General features: G+C 39.8%; 1 protein-coding gene across 1 annotated transcript; it reads right to left on the bottom strand.

Moving 5' to 3' along the window:
* Positions 1–1,323: 1,323 nt before the first annotated feature.
* Positions 1,324–20,605, bottom strand: Mettl14 (methyltransferase like 14). The gene is made up of 11 exons (XM_028760495.1): positions 20,385–20,605; positions 18,154–18,242; positions 17,308–17,395; positions 15,022–15,102; positions 14,575–14,662; positions 10,663–10,753; positions 9,358–9,499; positions 8,578–8,670; positions 8,085–8,201; positions 6,697–6,907; positions 1,324–2,758 (listed from the first exon to the last, which is right to left on the bottom strand). Exons 1-11 carry the CDS (start codon positions 20,448–20,450, stop codon positions 2,454–2,456), a joined length of 1,371 nt encoding a protein of 456 aa, XP_028616328.1. The 5' UTR covers positions 20,451–20,605; the 3' UTR covers positions 1,324–2,453.
* Between the last annotated feature and the right edge of the window lie 983 nt (positions 20,606–21,588).

Below are 21,588 nucleotides of genomic sequence, written 5' to 3'. Positions count from 1 at the left end.
GTTCCTCATGTTGTGAATGTTACGAAGCTAGGTCTGCAGCTTCAAAACTGATGGTATTATACACAAGACTCTAGCGAAATTTCAGACTCCATCAACAAATGTCAAGGACAGGATGATAAACATCCTACGTGGACCCCGATAGATATTTGTATGTTTTGTTGGTAGTGTGTTTGTGGTGTTGAGGACTGAGCCCACAGCCTTAAACATTCTAGGCAAAGAGTTCTTACTCTTGGCCTCCAGCATGCTTTAAAATAAAAGGTGCCATAATTAATCAGAATGTGTAAAATAGCAATTAAGAAGGGTATAAAGCAATTAAAAGACGTAGGCTGGAATCACTCCTAGTGACAGCTGTAGCAATCTATCTCACCTCTGTCCCCAAGTGGTCTTAAGTGAGACTAATCCATGGGCCTTTCTTGGCTTTAGTAGACTGGGTATATGTGGTATAAGTTTCGCCACACAAAGGGTAGCTCTTAATCCCTATTCTTTGGAAGAAGGAAAGACAATGGAAAAACGGCTCCCAGTTAAAATGAATAATACCCTAGCCACGACACCTGGAGCTGAATGCTATGTAACACCAGCACACTGCTCTGGAAACTTTTAACTGAAAGTCACAGGGCTATGCCACACTTTCTACTGTTGAGGAACAGCTAGACCAACTAAAGACTTGTTTCTATAGGACTTGGTGACAATATGAACTCACAAGGATCCACTGCCTCTGCCTTCCAGGTGCTGGGACTAAAGGCACGTGGCACCACACTGTATTTTCAAATGGATGGATTCTATTCTTACCTTTTCCCTTGACCGACTCTGATCTTACGGCTTTTCTACACAAGACAAGCTGTAGAACTAAGTTCCAAACTACAAAAAAATTTCTCTCTCTTTCTCTCTCTCCCTCCCACCCTTTCTCCTCCTTCCTCTCCTTCCTCTCTCTCCTCTCTCTGTAAGATGACTGTAAAACAGATCTCATAGGAGCCTAGGCCAAGTGAACACCAGATTGTTGCTCTTTTATGCTCAGAATGTGGAACACGAGGGTCAATGTACAGGGAAGGGACACTCCTTACAGCTCCAAAGAACCCAGCAAATATTCAAATCACCTGTGAGAGCTAAAGGTTGTCTGTACTAGAAAGCACCAATTGGTTGAGAGAGCCAAACTCATGAAGCATTTAAAGGCCTTTGAACTGTGTGTCCCGAGGCTGTCAATAAGCCCATATCTGACAGGTAGAACAGAACAGCCACTCAAATGCAAACCAAGGGAGGAGTGTCACCTTAGGTTTGTCCCTTTTCATTTGTTAATAATAGTAACTGCATTTAAGGACAATAAACTCTTTTCAAAGGTTTAAATTTTATTAGAAAAGTTATAGCAAAATAAAAAAGGAGTTACCAAGAACAACAATGGTATTATCTCATCTGGCCTATCCAAATCCATTCAAACATGACTTAAGGTGCAGAAAGGCAACAGTACGAAGCTTTCCACAGCCGAGAGATCTGACCATCAGCGTCGCAGAGAGTTCTGCACCATATAGTTCTATCAAAGGCAACTGCAATTCCATCTTCCAAGCTGTATCCTTAAGGGTTTTCTGTAATTGCTTTTACCTAAATTTTCTTTAATAACAACTTTAAAGATGTCATTTCCTCATCATCAAGCTTTTATTTTCTAAACCGTTTAAACCAGCCCCTCCCCCCAGCAAATCTGTTTTTACCTTTGCTAAATATGAATCATCTCCGAAGGTCAGTCCAAGTTGAAGACCACACCACAGCCCTCCTACCTGCATCTGTGCCTGCCTTCTCTTGCTTCTTAAGAAGCAGGACTATGAGTCACCTGCAGCAGCTAGTTTACATTATGATAAGCTTTGGTTTTGTTTTTCAATCTAGGAAGCTCTGCCTCTTCCATGACCTGCCCTGAGGACTCCAGCCCCCTCAGATTCAGATATGGAAGAAAGTGATTTCATTTCATCTCTCCAAGTCTTCAGTACTCAAATGATACTTCATGTTATTTTTTTAGAATTTAAAAGTAAAGGGAAAAACTACATCTTTTTAGTGTTTCAACAAGAAAACATTAAAAGCCCAAAGAAAGGTGACCACCTCTCTCAATTCTGTTCTCCCAGGTTCCCAGTCTCCTATTGCCGTGGCAGCCATGACAGGGAACACAGCACCTCTCCTGCCAGACACCTCTGAGATGCCGAAACCACTGCGCACCTATTTCCAAGAAGCCAAAGCCTTCACTGAAATCAGTCAAGTCAGTGTCTGAGTGTTGCTTACACGTGACTCGCCTACCCTGAGCAAAACTACAGTCTGTGACAACGGCAAGGACCTGGGGGTGGGGGGTGGGGTGAGGGTGGCAAAGATCTTTCTGGCAGCATGAGAAACTAAAGCAAAGTGCAAGCTGGGAGTGAGTTCTGAAGCAAGTCTCCACAATAAAGATCAGAGGGGACATTGTTAAGTGTCTGTAACAGTTACCGAGGTGTAAAGCCACCTCTGTGTGTGCCTCCACGACCCCCTCTAAAACCACCTCTTTCTCCTCGGAAATTGGATCGATTTCTTTCACGCCCACGACCAGCAGATGTTCCCCCCCTCCCTCCACCTCTGGGAGCTCCACCACCGCGGTCAGACTTGGATTTGGGAGGAGGTGACTTCGGTCGAAGCCTCTCGATTTCCTCTGTACATCCAGTCAGATATGAATTGGGGGCACTGAAATAGGATGCGTATGTTTCTGCATTGTAGTTACTGTTTGTTAGTGTTGGTCCAACTGTGAGCCAGCCTGAAATAAAGGGGGGAAAACAGAAAACATTTTCCATCTCCTTTCTCTTTTGGTAGTCCTTTAGGGGATAGTTCAAATCCTTAACACATTCTCAAGATGGCTCAGTTACACACACAGCTACCACCTCTGGTATTAAATATACAACACCCATGGTCATAATGTAAAAGGTTCATATGCACATACCTTGTTTCTCATTCTAGATAATAGCTTTTGTTACATATCATCCTTACTGTTCCTCATCTGTGTATTATGTTGTTAGAATACCACTTATAAAAGATATTTTAATATACAATGTTTGGGTTGGGTTAATAAAGTATATACATATGTCTTTCCTACTTATGAAAATGGGGCTACTGGTTTCTCATTAAATCTTGAGAAAAAAAACGTGCCTTTCTCTTATACAAAATATCCTCAGTTCTTAGGCCCTAGGAACCTAAGCACAACCATATTGGCCCTCCTCATGTCATCTTTCCTTGGGCAATGGCTTTCCTCGCAAGAAGATATACACAGCCAAGGCTACGAAAAAACATACACCACCATTCATAACTAAGCAAACAAAAGCACAATGAGGTATCATCTCAACTTACTCAGAATTTCACCAGTCAGATGGCTATGAACAAAGGGAAAAGAACTAGTATGGCTGGAGATGTAGGAGGAGCTAAGGTGGGAGGAGTAAGGAGAGGAAGAGAAGGAGTTGGGAGAGGAAGAGAAAAAAGGAAGAGGAGGAGCTAGAGAGAGCAAAGATGTAGGAGGATGGAGAACCACACAGGTATGGAGAGCAGTCGTGGGGAACAACTTATAAAGTTATAATTAGGTTAGCTAATTGGGATGCAACTCTCTTTGTATGGGCATCTTGCTATTAATCATTATCAAACATATAAAGCCTTTGATTAATCTATAAGAACTAGAGTCTCATTCTCTTACTGGGCCCGCATGGATGGTGGAATGGTCTGGGCAATCCCCTGCCTTGTGGAGACAGCGTGGAAGATTGGCAGAGCCATCTCTCACGCTGGCATCCAGTGGGTGGCAGGGCTGTTGTTTCTGGTGGGCCAGTTCACATGGCCTCAGGCCGAAAAACATGGCAGCTGGGCTAGGCAGAGCCGCTGCAGCTTAGATAGTCGGCTTGGCCAGCGGCCGATTTTAAATAATTACTGCAACATGGAGAGGCTGAGGAAGGGGAGCTCCCACACGCTACTGATAGGAAGGTCGATTACACCACTTACTATGAAGCACATTATGGAGGTTTCTCAAAGAATGAGAAAGAGGACTCCATTTGATCCAGAGCCCCGACTCCTGGGGTACGTATCTAAAGGAACTAAAACCAGCCTGTAGTACTATTCACACAAGCAGGATATGGAAGTGACCTAGGTGTCCACTGAAGGGTGAGTGGATAAACTGAATGTCATATACTGTTACTGACTGTAATGAGACTGGAGGGCATTATGTTAACTGAAATAAGTCAGGCAAAGATGAACACATACCACATATTCTCATTTGTAAGTAAAAACAAAATGTGCATCTGGAAGATGCAGAGACTAGAGCAGTGGTTGCAAAAGACCATATAAAAGTGAGGGAAAGAAGGTCACAGACGATGACAAATCCAGGACACAGTAATGCATGGCTTAGCTAAGGGTAATGACAGAATACTCCCAAACAGCATAGAGTTTAAATTTTCCCACTACAAAGAACTGAGGTGATACATACGAAAATGATCCTGACCTTACTATACACATGTACAGAAACATCACAACGTATACAAAATTTGGATAATTATGAGGCGCCAAAAACTAAGTGGAGCACAGAAGACTTAGGCAGAAAAAGTTCTCAGTATAATATTACAATGCTTGACATACACTATAACCAACTTATCTAAATCCATAGATACCACCAATATCAATCCTAATATAAATTATGGGCTTTGTATAGTTATGTGAGGAATACTGATAATGGGAGTGGGTGCGCATGTGTAGGGCAGGGAGTGTATGGGAATTCTGTGACTTCTCATTTTGCTAAGATTTGCTAAAATTGCTCACATATGAGGTAGAGAGAAGAGGAATCAAATACATCAAACTTTTATTTTACACAGGCTATGTCCTACACCTTAAAATCCACATCTCAAGGAATGATAAAACTGTCTTTTTTGACAGCATTTTCAACAAATGGTGCTGGTTCAACTTGTAATCAGCATGTAGAAGAATGCAAATCAATCCATTCTTATCCCCTTGGACAAAGCTTAAGTCCAAGTGGATCAAGGACCTCCACATAAAACCAGATACACTGAATCTAATAGAAGAGAAAGTGGGGAAGAGCCTCAAACACATGGGCACAGGGGAAAACTTCCTGAACAGAATACCAATGGCTTATGCTCTAAGATCAACAATAGACAAATGGGATCTCATAAAATTGCAAAGCTTCTGTAAGGCGAAGGACACTGTCAATAAGACAAAACGGCAACCAACAGATTGGGAGAAGATATTTACCAACCCTACATCTGATAGCTGGCTAATATCCAACGTATTTAAAGAACTCAAGAAGGTAGACTCCAGAGAATCAAATAACCCTATTAAAATATGGGGTACAGAGCTAAACAAAGAATTCTCAACTGAGGAAACTCGAATGGCAGAGAAGCACCTAAAGAAATGTTCAGCATCCTTAGTCATCAGGGAAAAGCAAATCAAATGACCCTGAGATTCCACCTCACACCAGTCAGAATGACTAAGATCAAAAACTCTTGACAGTAGATGCTGGCGAGGATATGGAGAAAGAGAAACAACACTCTTCCATTGTTGGTGGGACTGCAAGCTGGTACAACCACTCTGGAAATCAGTCTGGCAGTTCCTCAGAAAATTGGACATAGCATTACCTGAGGACCCAGCTATACCACTCCTGGGCATATACCCAGAAGATGCTCCAACATATAACAAGGACATATGCTCAACTATGTTCACAGCAACCTTATTTATAATAGCCAGAAGCTGGAAAGAACCCGGATGTCCTTCAACGGAAAAATGGATACAGAAAATGTGGTACATTTACACAATGGAGTACTATTCAGCTATTCTTAGGCAAATGGATGGAACTAGAAAATATCATCCTGAGTGAGGTAACCCAATCGCAAAAGAACACACATGGTATGCAGTCACTGATAAGTGGATATTAGTCCAAAAGCTCGAAATACCCAAGATAGACCATATGAAGCTCAAGAAGAAGGAGGACCAAAGTGTGGATGCTTCAGTCCTTCTTAGAAGGGGGAACAAAATACTCACAGGAAGAAATATGGAGATAAAATGTGGAGCAGAGACTGAAGTAAAGGCCATCCAGAGACTGTCCCACCTGGGGATCCATCCCATATACAGTCACCAAACCCAGACACTACTGTGAATGCCAAGAAGCACTTGCTGACAGGAGCCTGATATAGCTGTCTCCTGAGAGGCTCTGCCAGGGCCTGACAAATACAGAAGCAGATGCTTACAGCCAACCATTGGACTGAGCACTGTGTCCCCAATGGAGGAGTTAGGGGAAGGACTGAAGGAGCTGAAATGGTTTGCAACCCCATAGGAAGAACAACAATATCAACCAACCAGACCCCCCCAGAGCTCCCAGGGACTAAACCACCAACCAAAGAGTACACATAGTGGGACCCATGGCTCCAGCTGCATATGTAGCAGATGATGGCCTTGTAGGGCATCAATGGGAGAAGAGGCTTTTAGTTCTGTGAAGGCTTGATGCCCCAGTGTAGGGAAATACCAGGGCAGAGAGGCGGGAGTGGGTGGGTGGGTAAGGGAACACTGTCATAGACGCAGAGGGAAGAGAGATGGGCTATGAGGTTTCCAATGGGGAAGTGGGGAAAGGGGATAACATTTGAAATGTAAATAAATATCCAATAAACAAACAAACAAACAAACAAAAACTGTCTTTTTTCAAAACTGAGGTCTTACCTGGCCTGATAGTGCTATCTCTCCCAAAGAGATGAAGACGTCTTCTACCAAGACAAAAATGCTCTATTATATGAAAAATTTCTACTGGTTTTTCTATATTGCCAATCTCGGGTTCTTCTGTGATAATTAAGTCAATGTCAACATTGGCATGAATGAAGTCCCCATCTGTGCTTCGCTTCACGGTTCCTTTGATCCCCATCAGGCAATGCTCCTGTAACAAAGCACACCAGTGAACTCTCATTACCAACAATCACGATCTCACAGCGTTTATCGTCATTTCTTAACAGTTCTAAAACAATCTTCACTTCTATGGATCGTTGAGATATAGTTTATAGTAAAATTATGACAGGAAATCCTCCATCTCTGTCAGACAACTGCCAAGAAAATGGGAAAAACATTTTTTCTCTTCTACGGTCTCTCAAATACTTTCAAAATCCTACCTCACTTCCGACACAGGTATGCTGGGATTTCCCAAACCATGTAATTTCTCACCTTCCTCTGACTGTAGTTCTGTTCCACATCGGTTCAGTTATGACACAATCTACCCATGAGTACAGACCCCAATGGCTAAAGGCATGTTATCCTAAGATAGCACTCCACTTCAGGTCATAAACTTAACACCAATAAGCTATAAATTTGGGGTTCCAATGGCCCCCCTGGGCTCACACACTTGCCCGGGTGGCTCATATAATTAAGAAAAGTGCTTACTTATTATACCATATTTATAAAAGGAGGCGAAACTCAAGACTAGGCAGAGGATGGTAACAGGAAAGAAACCTGTGGTAAGCTTTAGGGTAAAGAGGATGGAATTCTAGGCTGCCTCCAGGCACACCTCTCTCTCAGCAATTCCACAGTGTCACCAACCTGGAGATTTCCTAAATGCTGTCACATAAGTGATCTAGTCCAAGGAAAACCTAGTAAGATAGATGCTCCCTCTAGTGGCTTCCAAAGTGTAACATGCAAAAGCTCTTTCAGCTTACACTAGTGAGACAAGAGTCATATGCAGCAGAAGCCCTTAGTTCTTGTATAGAAAGACAATGTGAGATCAGACAAGCATGACTTCAGCTACTGAGTCCCGATGTCACTTCTTCTTCCTCAGCGTACAGCAGGGAAACTTCTGCGAATCAGGTGTATCAGAGCATACACACCTGACTGGGAATTACATCAGTTTACAATATACAGAAACCCACTGTCTAGCAGCACAGTGTGCACTGGTCCAGGATTGAGAAGGAGACACTTTTAAAGTATCTTGGGTATGTGTCTGTAATGCTCACACTACTTTACAAGCTTAAATGCATTGCTGCTGAAATTTATTTCACAGTATGTAGTAATATAGAAAAGTTTAAGAGAATGAAAATAAAGAAAACAAGATAAAAAAAAGACAATACCTTTGTTCTCTGGAAAACTGCCTTTGGATCTAGAGTCTTTGTCTTTCCAGGATTGTTTTTATTGGTTTTAATCCAACAAATATCCTCACATCTTCTGTAACCCCACTTTCGCAAACACTAGAAATAATTTCAAAGTTAAATCTTTAAAAAAAATACTTAAAATAACCAGAATTAAGAAGTTTTATAGAGGGATACCAGATTTCAGAGCACAAACAAGAAGAAATAGAGGCATAACACAGATGTTAAATACATCGTTTAGATATCTGCATGCTACTTTTCTTGTTACTGTGACCAAATATCACATACAATGTTATATACTTCAAAATAAAATACCTTATGTTTTTAATTCTTGTTATTTTTAAACTAGTCAAAAAAATAGAAGGCAAAAGCACATTAATCTTTGTAGCCTATAAAATATTTTATGTTCTTTTCCTAATTAACTTAAGAATCCACCTGAAAAAAAATTAGGAACAAAACACAAACACCAACTTACTACTCTCCCAAGGTCCAATCCTTCCCCAGAACCACACCAGAGAAATATAAATGACCGAGGTGCTGCAATCTCATCAATTTCTAACTTCATAATCTAGAAGAAATCGAAATAATATAGCACCAAACGTATCACATTTATCATAAGCCCAAAGAATAACTACTGAGACTTATTAGGATCTGTACAAATGTATTCTTCAGATATTCTAGGAAATAGCATAGAAAATAAACTCTATGCCGGAAGTTACTTTGATATGCTGTTTTGTTATTCTATATACAATCAATACACACATATATGCAAAAAGACATAAACATATACTTGTTTTCTTATGCATTCAAGAGAAAGAGTTCATAGAAAGTACATTTACAGAATGATGGAATTTACTACAGAGCTTATAAAAGAAGCAGAGTTAATCAGAGGTTAAAGTAGCCCAGAGTTACTGACAAAATGAAATGTCCTATGCCTATAGGCACAGTTTGGGTGATTGAGGTAGGAGGACCACTTTGGTCCAGGTATTTGCAGGACCCATCTCTTACATGTGAGTATTCCCAAGTCTCCTGCCTTCCCGTGGTTGGTACTTACTGCCCTCTAGTCCAGCCCTCATGCCAATCAGGGGATTTCACTGACCTCATTAAAACCTTCAAAACCTTAATGGCTGTCAAACAAAAGACTAAGCTCCTAAGAAACCATGGTAAAGTGTACTCAACCCCGCTTTCTGGTCAAATAAGCATGTATTCTCTGGGAGGTAAATACGCCATTACAATGTCTAACGCTTCACCATACATCATCCCATGTCCAGCACTTCTCATTTGCAGTGATGCCAGTTTCTCTATAGTATTCTTCCAGAGGAGGCTCCAGAAGAATCACATCAAATTTGGGTGTCAATTCTCTGATGTCAAAGGCTTCTATGTCTGCTTGTAAGTACCTATTAAAAGGAGAGGGGGGAGGATTTTGAAATATCTCTGGTGGTAATGAAGGAATTCCTTACCCAATATTATTCAATAACTATTGCTAAACATTATTTTCAAGATAATCATGAGCTAACTACTAATTAGTTTTTTTCTAGTAGATCTGTTGTTTTACTGTAGATTTTATATCATCATCAATGTCTTCTTAGGACATGGAGATATTTATAATGAAGGATAAAAAACATATTACTCTCCATATATGTCCAGAATAAATTCTTATATTTATACTGAAAATCTATACTCATACAATCTCTAACCTATTTTAATTTTTATATTATGTATTACCATTATGAAAAGAATATAATTATTTAATTAGGTTAGAAAAATGACACCTAATCTTCAAATTCCTCCTTTAGGAATACCAAATTTGTAAATATGGACATGATTTCAATTATTAGCTTGTTTATTAATAAAGATATTTATATTAACAGTGTTTTCACACTACCTAATGAAAATTACTACTAGCCTTTGATGAAGTTATTTTCACACAGTATGAAAGTATTTTAAGTTCAAGGACACTTCTGAAGAAAACATTTATTATTACTGGGGAGTGGCATACAGGCCATGGTATGCAAATGGTGTCAGAGAGCAACTGTGCAGTTAGTGGCTTCTCTCCTTCCATCTCTATACAGGGTTAGTTGTGGGTTCTGTCCCAGGCTATAATGGGGTCATCGTCATCTCTGAAGAACAAGGATTTCCCTGTCTTTCAGCTCATAGGGAGAGCGTCAGACCTGCTCCCATCAAGTTCTACGGAGCGGAGAGGGCCTGCCCATGTAGTACAGTGATTATTCCCCAACTCTGAAGCAAAAATGCAAGACAGGTAGCAAAGCACCATGAGCCAGGTGTTTGCAAGGCAGTTTCAAGTACCCCCAGCCCCAGGCATTTGCAAGGCTGTTTCAAGAACCCCCAGCCCCAGGAAAGGGCATCTCTAACTTACAGATGAAGACTATGAGTCAGAATTCACAAGTCTCCTAAACTAACTAGGACGTTCAATAAGAAGCCACTATAGACTTAGTTCCAAAATAATGTATTTTACTAAAAATAAGAAAGAATAAAGCTATAGAGTAAACAGACTGATAATGCAAGTCAGAGTTGGAAAGAAAAAGCATGAACTACTTACATAGGAGGAGTATTTGACTTAGCTATTAACTCATCCTTTAGTCTGATAAGTTCCCTAAGTTTAGGGTATTCTTCAAATCTGTCAGCTAAACCTAAGGAGGAAAAAATAGTCAATTCTCAATTTCAGTTCAACTGAAGTTGAATACAAAAGTTATGAGTCTTCCTTCAACATCACTTTAAATTAGAACTAGTAGGTCACGTTTACACATAAGAAAGACTGACAAGAAAATAAATTATATAAACACCTTAACATAAAACCTAAAAGTATGGGGCAGGAGAGACGGTTCAGCTGTAGAGTGCTTGTTGCTCTTCCAAAGGACCCAAGTTCATTCACAGCATTCACAGCAGATGGCCCACGACCGCCTGAACTCCAGGTCCCGAGGATCTGACACCTTCTGCTGGCCTCTGTGGGCACATGCACTCATGTGAACACACCACACACAGGCATATATACCTAATTAAAAATAAATATACCTTTGAAGAGCTCAAAGCCTTTAACAGGAAAAGTAAAAGTAGAAAAAAGTCATAAAGCTCCCTCATTTGGTGATTTAGATAACATTTAAAATAAAAATGATTGAAGATTGCATTCTGTCAGGTTTTAATACAATAGCCAACCCCTTATCATCTGCAAAACAGAAGGCAGAGCCTGCAGCAATCTGAAACCTGTCCTCCCTGGTGATCTGATGAACAGATCTGTGGCACGTGGGAGTTTATATCAGCCTTGTTCCTTGTTTGTTGACATTAAGATCCTGGAGAAATCAGGCACCTTGTATCACGCCATCGTAAAAAGTACCGAGTGGGGTTTTTGTTTCTGTTTTTTCACTGTTGTAACATAAGGCATTTTGTTCTTAGTTAATTCAAATCTCCATTTGACTCAAGATACATCAATACAACCTTTTCTCAATTTATAATAACTTTACATATATGTTTCTTTATCTTGGGAAAGCAGGTATCTTAAGAAATGAGTTTATATTCAAATATAAGTATGTAATTTATTGTAACTTTTTAATGCTATCTCTAAATTCTACTCATAAAAACATTAAAATCAGAGCTTGGCATGGTGGTATATTTGTGCAATCTCAGCCACTGACCAGGCTGAAACAAAAGGATCATAAGTTGGAGGCTTGCCTGGGCCACAGAGCAAGTTCACAGTCAGTCCAGGCAGCATACATAGACCCTGTCTCAAACGATAAAATAAAATAGGGCTTGACACTTGCTTAGCACACACAAGGTCCTGAGTTCACACCCTAGTACTAAGAAAAACAATACATTAAAAATCACACTTAAATTAATTCTTCAAGGGTGATTGATGATGCTTACAGCTGACAAAATTATGTCACATTTAAATTTGTGTGCTATAATGACACTATCAAGAATCTAAAAAGATAATTAGCAGAATGAGAGAAAATATTTATAAATCGTGTGTGTTTATAAAAAATACAAACAACTTTTAAATTCAATAGGAAAAAGACAAAAAAGGTACAATATTTGGTTATTTCTTAAAAGATATTTAAGATATTTAAGCTTAGCATCTATAGGATGCTAAGCTTATCATTACTTGCCAAGAAACTATAAATCAAAATCACAATAGAATGTGGGTCTGATGGCAGAGAGTCATATCATTGGAACTCAGAAGCTAAGGCAAAAGGATGCTCACTTTGGGAGATACAAAGTTTAGGTCAACTTGAGCTACACAATTAGACTATCTTTAAAAACCAAACCAAAACAAAAAAACAAAACAACCACAAACAGATCCTATGCACCCACATATCTAAGTTAAGATCCTACTGACACCACACACTCTAGGCACAGGACTTGGAAGGATCAAGCTGGAACTGACCTGGAAGCTTCCTCCCTGAGGAGCAGCTCTCAGAGTATTCAAAGGTGCTATTCACGCTGCCGAGGGAGGGAGCAAAATGGCAGTGCTCCCCAGCTTTAAAGCCTATGACCCACAGCAGTGACTGGCCTGGCAAGAGACTCCCAGTGGTACAATAATGACACTTACATTTTGGGATAATGAACAGCCATCTAGATGGACTTAAGGCCCTCTTGATAGGAGGGAATTCTTGCCTTGTACTGGAAACCTAGTCAACTACTGTGACCAGCGGTCATAGACCTGACAGAAACCACTATTGTCATTTTCTTAAACTAGTATCATTTCCAGCTGTATTCTAAACAATCCGATACTCATAAGAGTAGCTTTTACCCCCATATCAAAGAAAATTTTTTAAACATATGGAGACTATTACAGAGATCTACAACCAGTCAAATGACAGTGAAGAGGAGACTGTGGGGTGCCCAACTCCAACAGATAAATCTACTATACAACCATTACATCTAAGGCTTGGGAAAAATCATGGATGGAACAGAAGGTCAGCAGACCTGAACAGGCTGTTCACCTACTGTTAGGCACAATAGGGAAAAACATACCTATGAAATCTCAACAATATGGCTGCCTGAACAAGACCAGCATAATGACAAAACTAGTTGACATGGACATAGGAAATTCCACTTGGTGCCCCCACCTGAGACAGGGAAAATAAGTTTCCTCTAGGAGCGAGTTACCAAATAGTATGTGCTTAGCTCTGGTCACAAGCACTTAAAAGCAACACTAAATGAAGGCACATACATGTACATATAACAATAACTAAAAGAGAGAACATGAATGGGACAGTTACAGGAGGAGCTTGGAGAGTGTCTATACAGTGCACATAACTGAAGTTCTCAAATAAAACTGTATTTTAAAAGCATCATGGGGCTGGAGAGATGGCTCAGTGGTTAAGAACACTTGGCTACTTTTGCAGAGGGCACATGTGGTTCCCAGCATACACATGGTAGCTCACAACCACAACCAAATATGACTCAAGTTCAGGGTACCTGAAGCCCTCTTCTGGCCTTCAAAGGCATCACGCATGCAAGTGATACACAGACACAAATGAAGGCAAAACACTCATATACATTAAACAAAAAAAATCACAACAACACAACAACACCAAAACAAAACAAAAACCTACAATGCTATACTTAACACTCACTGGAATGGCTATAGTAAAAAACACAGACAGTAACACAGAAGGTGAAGAGACTTGAACCTGCAGACTTTACTCATAGGAAAGTCAACTGGCATGGCAGGTTTAAAACCTTTGGTGGGTGGTACCACTAAGAGTCAAACACAGAATCAACACACTTAAAAAAAAACTTATTTTAAAAAATTATGTGACCCATCAATTCTATTCTCTAGAGTTTTTTTTTTTTCAAGAAAAAGTGAGTACATGCTGTATACTTTTTACATGAGTACCTACAATAATCTATAACTGTAAACCTAAGTGACTAAATAAAACCTATGTATATGTGTACACATTCACCATCACATGGGCTATTTATTATTTGAGAATAAAAAGAAGTACTGATATATGCTACAGTACTAATAACTGTTGAAAACACTGTCCTAACTCAAAGAAGCCAAGCACAAAAGGCCCCATGTTGTATGAGTTCAACTATATGAAATGTCCAGAATGGCCAGACTTACAAAGAAAGAAAACAGATTAGTGGTTAGGCCTGAGGGGCAGATTAGAGGAGGAAATGAAGTCCCACTGGTAATGGGTACAAAGCTTCCTTAGAGAAGCAAATATTCTAAAACGGACTGCTAATGGTTGCTAAGAAGGCTCTGTATGCACTAAAAGAACACTGAATTATATTCTTTCAATGGGTTAATTATAAGGTATATAAATTGCTTTTAAAAAGTACAGAGAGACAGCATTGCTTAAAGGCAAGGAAGGTAGACTAGAAGCACTGAGACCCAAGGGCGAAAGTCAAGCCTGAAAAAAGTTGTTAGACATAATCTACAAAATACAAAAATCACATGCATTGAGCAATACATTTTAGCAGGATAGTCCAAATAAAGCTGACATACCTACATCCCTGATGAAATTCTGAGGTCTATGTCCAGTGTCTACAAAATGTTGGCAGTAATCATTATGGGGATTTAAGCTCTGCGTTCCCTAAAGAAATGGTCAAAATTAAATGAACAGTATGCACTCTCATGGCAGATACACTAACTTTGTGTGTCTTTACTAAGAAGGTGTACAAAGTATGACATTAAAAAAAGCACTAATATTTGAAAACACTAAAAACTACATTGAAAAACTAAAACATTACTTATCAAGATATTGGGTATGAATACACCATTATTATAGGCTAAATATCCAAATAATCAGAAGAGTATTTCATGAGTAATTTAAGATCTTTGTTTTTATATAGAGATCTCTCAAAAACTGAAAAACTTCTAAAGAAAATGAAGTCCTTTAAAGTACAGAGCTCAAATATGAAAGCTCTAAGACTTGACAATTCTTTATTTTACCTTAAGAAAGGTACTGGAATCTTTGTAGATCTCTTCTTCATATGGCAAATTTTCTTCCTCCTGTTGCATTTCTAGTTCATCCTTGAAAAGGGAAGATCAAGAAAACATTTAAAATATATATATTTAGATGTGGTGGTACTTCTTTAATCCCAGTACTCGGGAGTCAGAAGCAGGTAGAAGTCCGAGTTCAAGGCTAGCCTGGTCTACAGATCGAGTTTCAGGACAGCCAGGGCTACAAAAACAAACAAACAAACAAACAAAAAAACCCTATCTCAAAAAAACAAAAATATATATGCACATCATATACATTTCTTTGTTTATATATATTTTGTGTTTTATATATACACTTATATATATAGTAAATTACTACACCTTAAGGGAGTTTTATTCCCCTCAGATATGTTTATATTAGTATACATTTAGATTTACTTTTAAACAAAATTTGTTGATTTATTTATTTTATGAGTATGAGTGTTTTGCCCTCAGAGATCAGAAGAGGGCCTCAGATCCCCTGGAACTGGAGTTACAGATGGTTGTCAGGCACCATGTGGGTGTTGAGAACTGAATCCGGGTACTCTGCAAGAGTTCATGGCATGAACATATGAGTACTGGAACCTATGGATGGGTGTTAGAAACCAAATTCAGGTTAGAAAACAAATAGGTAGGGTTGGGAAGGGGTTACATGGATTGGAGAGCAGGGATTTAACTAGCATTAAGGTTGTTTGAAAAAAGTCACATGGAAATGTACCATTTTATAAGATATTTAAATACATTTATCGAGAGGAGTTTAAGTCAAGTTACCCTACACAGAAGATAATGCCTCTTCCAGAAGCCACAGGTTGCCAAATAGAAATTCCAGAAGTCACAGGTGTCAGTGTGAGATATGAATTTTTGGTCAGGGGTATCAAGATAACCCCCCCAAAAAATAGGCTATTGACATTGTTTTTGATCACCCACCAGAACCTGATGGTAGACATTATTACCACAGATACACATATTTGAGTCATAAGACATGGAGAAACCAAGCTGGTACCAGCCAAGGCTGGAAAGTGCTATGCAGGCTGCTGGGAAAGAAAACTCACCAAAACCTTTATACAGCTGTGAACCTCATGATGTAACAACTGGCCTGGCAAGATATGCATATAGTGCTATCATGGCATGAATATTATGAGGGTAAACAACCAATTTCTGACTGGACTCAAGGCTCACTCTACAAGAGGAAATGAAAGTCTGCTGCTGTAAATCTGACCATGACTTAATGTCTGGGGAGCTCATAAACCCCACAGATTAACCAAGTGGACGCAGTATCAAACTGCCCTCTAAATAGGCTATTTCTATACTCAGAGATTAGTGTAGCTCTCACTATTCATTCCTTCTTTGTGCAGTGAATGGTAGTTAATACAGACTCAACCAGTCTGTGTTAAGTGTCTGTGGAACACTCAGTCATAAATGGACATCTATATTACAACTTGTCTCCAAGGCTCAGGGAACATAGGAGAAAAAGGGAGAGGGGTAAAAAGGCTGTAAAAGACAGAGGTTATGGAGGGTCTAGATGAATCAGTATTTTCCAGACAGGACAGACTGCTACATCCATGAACTTACAACAGCCCTGGTTGCTTACAAAAGATCAAGCTACTCAACATTCCACCATAGAAGGTGGGGGAAGGGGCTCATAAGTCCCCCATCCCTAGCTGAGGAACTAGTAAGAGCTGAGTGCTGCTTGGTGGGGAGGCTCCTTTCTTTAGGATATGGTTCCTGGCGGATAACCATGACCCAGTGAATAGACACACACCGTCTATAGGCAGCACAAATTAGACTCTGGGTTCTAAAGAATTAATACAAGATTCTATTTTAAAAAGTGAAGTTTAGCTTGGGTTCTTTTGGAAATGATTATACCACTGCTGTGGAGCCCATGAGTTGTGAAAACACTTTAACTATACTATCTAATGCTGTTAATATGGAACACTGTCACTAAAAAGTGACTGCTGCAGCCCCGAAAATCTACTACAATTATACCACGGAAAGTTTATGTTTATCTTTTTTGCTGTTCTAAAAGAGTATTATTGCCAATATTTACCAATAGCTATATTGTGTTTTATATCATCATATGTAAGCCACATATGCTTACATAAAATGAGCAAACTGATATAAGTCTTTAACTGAAAACATAAATGTTACTCATAAGGATTTAGCACATCTTAAAGTTCAGCCTCTAAATGAGACGAATCTACTAGAGGGGTTCATTTTTTCTCAACCGTACATAAGACCATCTCACTTCCCACTTGCCTTATATTCTTCTACTTTGTCTTCATCGGTCTCTCCTTCGTCCAGACACTTCCGTTTGGAAATGGGGGCAGACGTATCATAGGAAGCCCTGAGAATTAAACCGCAGCTATCTCAGAGGAGCATACAAGGTGCACACGGGTCTGCTTGTATTATTAACAAGTTAGAGCAACAAAGTCAAATGCTTCCTGATTAAATATCTATTTTTTAAAGTCAAAGGCAGTAATTTGTAGCTTTATTTAAAAGAAAGCAACCAAATGAAAAAAATAAGCTAGTATAAAGACTGTATTATGAAAAGAAACTTTTAAACTATGTACCATTTGTACTAGTTTACGTATATTTTATATTATGCTCTGTAAGCCAAACTGATACAACTGATAATCTAGAAAACAAAAAATTATGAGATGTTTTCTGAATTATCAGATCAATACCACTTTTGAAGTATATTTTCATGAATTATAATTTGACTTTATGGAATGTAAGCCAATTCTTAGTGTAACATTTCACTTACACCTACTTTATAAATAGGAACCCAGAGTTTTCAAAAAATATTTCATAATTTCAACCTGACATTTAAAACTGTTTCCAAAAATCTCCATTTTCACAGTTTTCTTAAAAACATACTCAAACCTATAGTTAATTGTTTATTTTTTAAAAATCAACCCTTTATGGGAGATTCCAGTTCTCAAGAGGTTCAGGCAGAGGTGCTGCAAGTTTGAGGCCAACGTGGGCTACATAGCACAACTGTCTCATTCCCCGGAATAATCCCATAAATAAGTTACGACAGAAAATTTAACAAAAAAGCCTTTCCCACCATAAATACATCACTAAAAAGGTTACTCAACACACCTGCAGGTTTCTCTCGTCTCGGCGATCTCCCTCTGCTCATCTTTGCTATTTAACACAGCACCAATGCTATCCGCACTTTCAGCTCCCAACTAGGAAGCAAGAACCCAAAGTTAGATCACAACGCACTGTTCACACACCCAAAATGTGTTGCTAACTTTAATATATCAAGTATTTTATAAAAGCAACACCACCCCAGCACACTATCAATAGGCTTGCAAGATAAACTGTAAGTGAACGGTAGGAACATCATTTTAATTAAGAGTGACTGTCAGCTGGAGAATATTTTATGCATTTGGTTATATTTGAAATTAACATGATTCCCTTTAGCCAACTTTGAATGAAACACAAGCTGGCGTTAGTAGCAATAACACAAACAGCAAAGCGCTTCATATGAACCACTTTATGTATTGCATTTGTCTCATGCTCTCACAGAAATGCATTCAGTTTCATTAGAGCTAAATTTTTAATAAAATTTACTAATAGCTTAAAAATAATAATGTCAACTTTAAGTGGGCACTGGAGAAATTCTGCAGCATGCAACAAATGTAGACAAAGGCTGAGCTGAATAGAGCCAATTCACAGAAAACCTTCAAAGTCTGACTAAGAACACAGAATAGCAGAGGAACTCTTCAGTATTGGGCACAAGACCGGCATAAGAAAGTCTGCTCTTAGCTCCAGAGCAAGAAGGTATTCAAAAATATCAGTGCTGCAAATTAGCAGCTTTGACATTGAACAACAAAATATTCTCCACCACTTTGCATGACTGCCCTCATTCCTCCGATAAAAACTCTTTTCCAATACATGAAATGCCATCAGTTTCAACTCCTCCATAAAAAATCCTCTCCACTTCTTTTCCATCAGAGGACACAACACCCACTACCTATAGTTAGAACATTTTCTAATTTTCTCCCCATGACTCTCTATTTGTAATTCTCATCTCAGAATACAAGTCACTCCTTCACAAAGTTCTTTGAGGAACCCAAGATTTAGCAATGGAACATGACAGCAAGCCACCTTAATCGCTGAGCCACCCCTCTAGGCCAGCTTCACATTCTGGATTAGTTTTGAAGGAAGTTTGTATTATTTTCTTGAGATCCTGTCAAAAGACTCATTGGAAATCTAAAACTTACTCACTAAAGCTTTGAGCATTTCCCTCCATCACTTATATTGGTCTGTGTGGTGTAATGAAAACAGCCTCAGACGTTCAGTAACAGCTTGTAGTATGTACTCCCTGCATGTGTGTTCTACCAAACGCAAGGACTCACATACCCATCCACTAGCTTCAGTGAAAGTGTAAGGTTTGGAAAGTAATCTTTGGAGACACAAATCCTAGTGTATTCTCTGGTGAGGACAGGGAAAAGGTAACAATCTTGGAAACCTATTCCTAATTTAACAAGTGAGTGTAACACCTCCTGTCTCTAATAATTACGAAGTAAGTGTTCAAATGTTTCGTTGAAGGGAGTCTGGGTTTTAAGTGCAGAATCTAAAAGTTATTCTTAGGTTGCTTCCAATGAGTCTTTCGACAGGATCTCAAGAAAATAATCAAACTTCCTCCAAAACCAATCTCAAGAATGTGAAGCTGGACTAGAGAGGTGGCTCGGCGATTAAGAACATGCACTGCTCTTCCAAAGGACCTGAGTTCAAGTCCCAGCACCCACAGAGAAGCTCACAACCAACTGTAGCTCCAGCTCCAGGGAGATCCGGCATCTCTGGCATTTGTACTCACGTGTACATATGCACACAGGGACAAAATCACATAATTAAAAATAAAAACTAATCTTAAAAAAAATAAAGAATTTGAAGCTGTCTTGGAATAAAGGCAAGACGCGAAACACTGTTTAAACAGTGAAGGTGAAATGTAGGGGCTAAAACTGCCGCTTGTCCTTGTAGCAACTACTAGCCCTCACCGACAATTACCAAATCTATCCCCACCACTCAAGTCCATGCCCGCAACGGTGGGTCCAGGAGGCCCAAGACTGGCAGCGGTTGGTCTTCTACATAATGACTTTGACAGGCACGTGAGGAGACTGGGGAATTAAAGTCCCGGGACAAAGACCTTGACAGGGGCTGGCGTGCGAATTCACAAAAAAGGATGGGAGGGGGGAAGGAGGGAGGAGGGAGGGAGAGAGGGAGGGAGGTGGGGGGGGAGAGAGAGAGAGAGAGAGAGAGAGAGAGAGAGAGAGAGAGAGGGGCGCACGCGCATGAGTGCTCCCTCCCACCCGGCCGCACACCTGCTGAGCTAGGAGCTGTCGCCGTAACTTCTGTCGCTCCCGGATCTCCTGTAGGCGGCTGTCCATGCCCCAGCTCCTGTTTCGCACCACCCCGACAGACTCCGCGCCCTCCAAAATGCAAATTCTCCTGCCAAACCGGGAAACACCGGTCCCGCAAAGATTCTGACCCGGAGACTTTCACGTCCCTCAGAAGGGATTTCCGGCGCTCCTGAAACGGGATAAGCCCGGACAGGAAGTCCCGCCTCCAGGACGCCAGAGATATGACGTCACATGAGGGGACCAAATAAAGGGTGCAGAGGTGGTTGTGGGCGGGGAGCCGCTTTCTGGCTATCTTCTTAGTTCCTAACTCTTTTATAGAGGATTAATTAGGCTCGGTTTCTTTTGTTGTTGTTTTGTTTTGTTTTCCTGTTCATAAAAAAAGTTTTTCTTTTTCCCGTTAACCAATTAGCTGCCTGCCAGGCCTGGCTTTTTAACATTTGAGGTATGCTTGTGGGTTTCTTTTACTGCAGTACTGACTAGCTTGTGTACGATTGAATCTCCACTCTAACTAGCACAGTAACCTTGGCAAGTTAGCGAGCTTTTGTAAAAGGAGAGCAGTAAGGGCCTTGGTAGGCTGAGGCAGGAGGATCCAGGAGTTTGAAGCCAGCCTGCGCTATGTAATGAAACCCTGTCATTCATTCATTTATATAAATAAATAAACAAGCAAGCAAGCAGAGCAGTGGTTATGTAGTAAAACCCTGTCATTCATTTATATTAATAAATAAATAAATAAATGCAAACAGAGTGGTAGTTACATAGTGAAACCCTATCATTCATAAACAAACAAACAGGTGGGGTTGGGGGCAGTGATAGCAAATGCCTTTAATCCAGCACTCAGGAGACAGAGGCAGACAGATCTCTGAGTTCGAGGCCAGCCTGGATACAGAGCAAATTCAGAAGAGCCAGGCCTACACAGAAAAACCCCATCTCGAAAACAACAACCAAACAAAAATTCCTTGCACAATAGTAGAATTATATGACAAAAATGCTAATTTTCAAAAAGTATACTGTAAAATATTTTGACTATTTAGTGTTCACATATATTTCTTTAAAATTCAGCTGTATTACTTGCTAATCGTGATTGCTGGAACTAGATATTCACTGAGCGTTTCTTATAGCAAGTACTGTGGTGGGCTCTGGAGTCTATGAAGGCTCAAAGATAAAA

Source organism: Grammomys surdaster, unplaced genomic scaffold (genome assembly GCF_004785775.1).
Source record: "Grammomys surdaster isolate TR1022 unplaced genomic scaffold, NIH_TR_1.0 126531, whole genome shotgun sequence".
Taxonomy (NCBI): Eukaryota; Metazoa; Chordata; class Mammalia; order Rodentia; family Muridae; genus Grammomys; species Grammomys surdaster.
The sequence above is the reverse complement of the archived record's forward strand: the minus strand, read 5'-3'. Positions and strand labels throughout refer to the sequence as shown.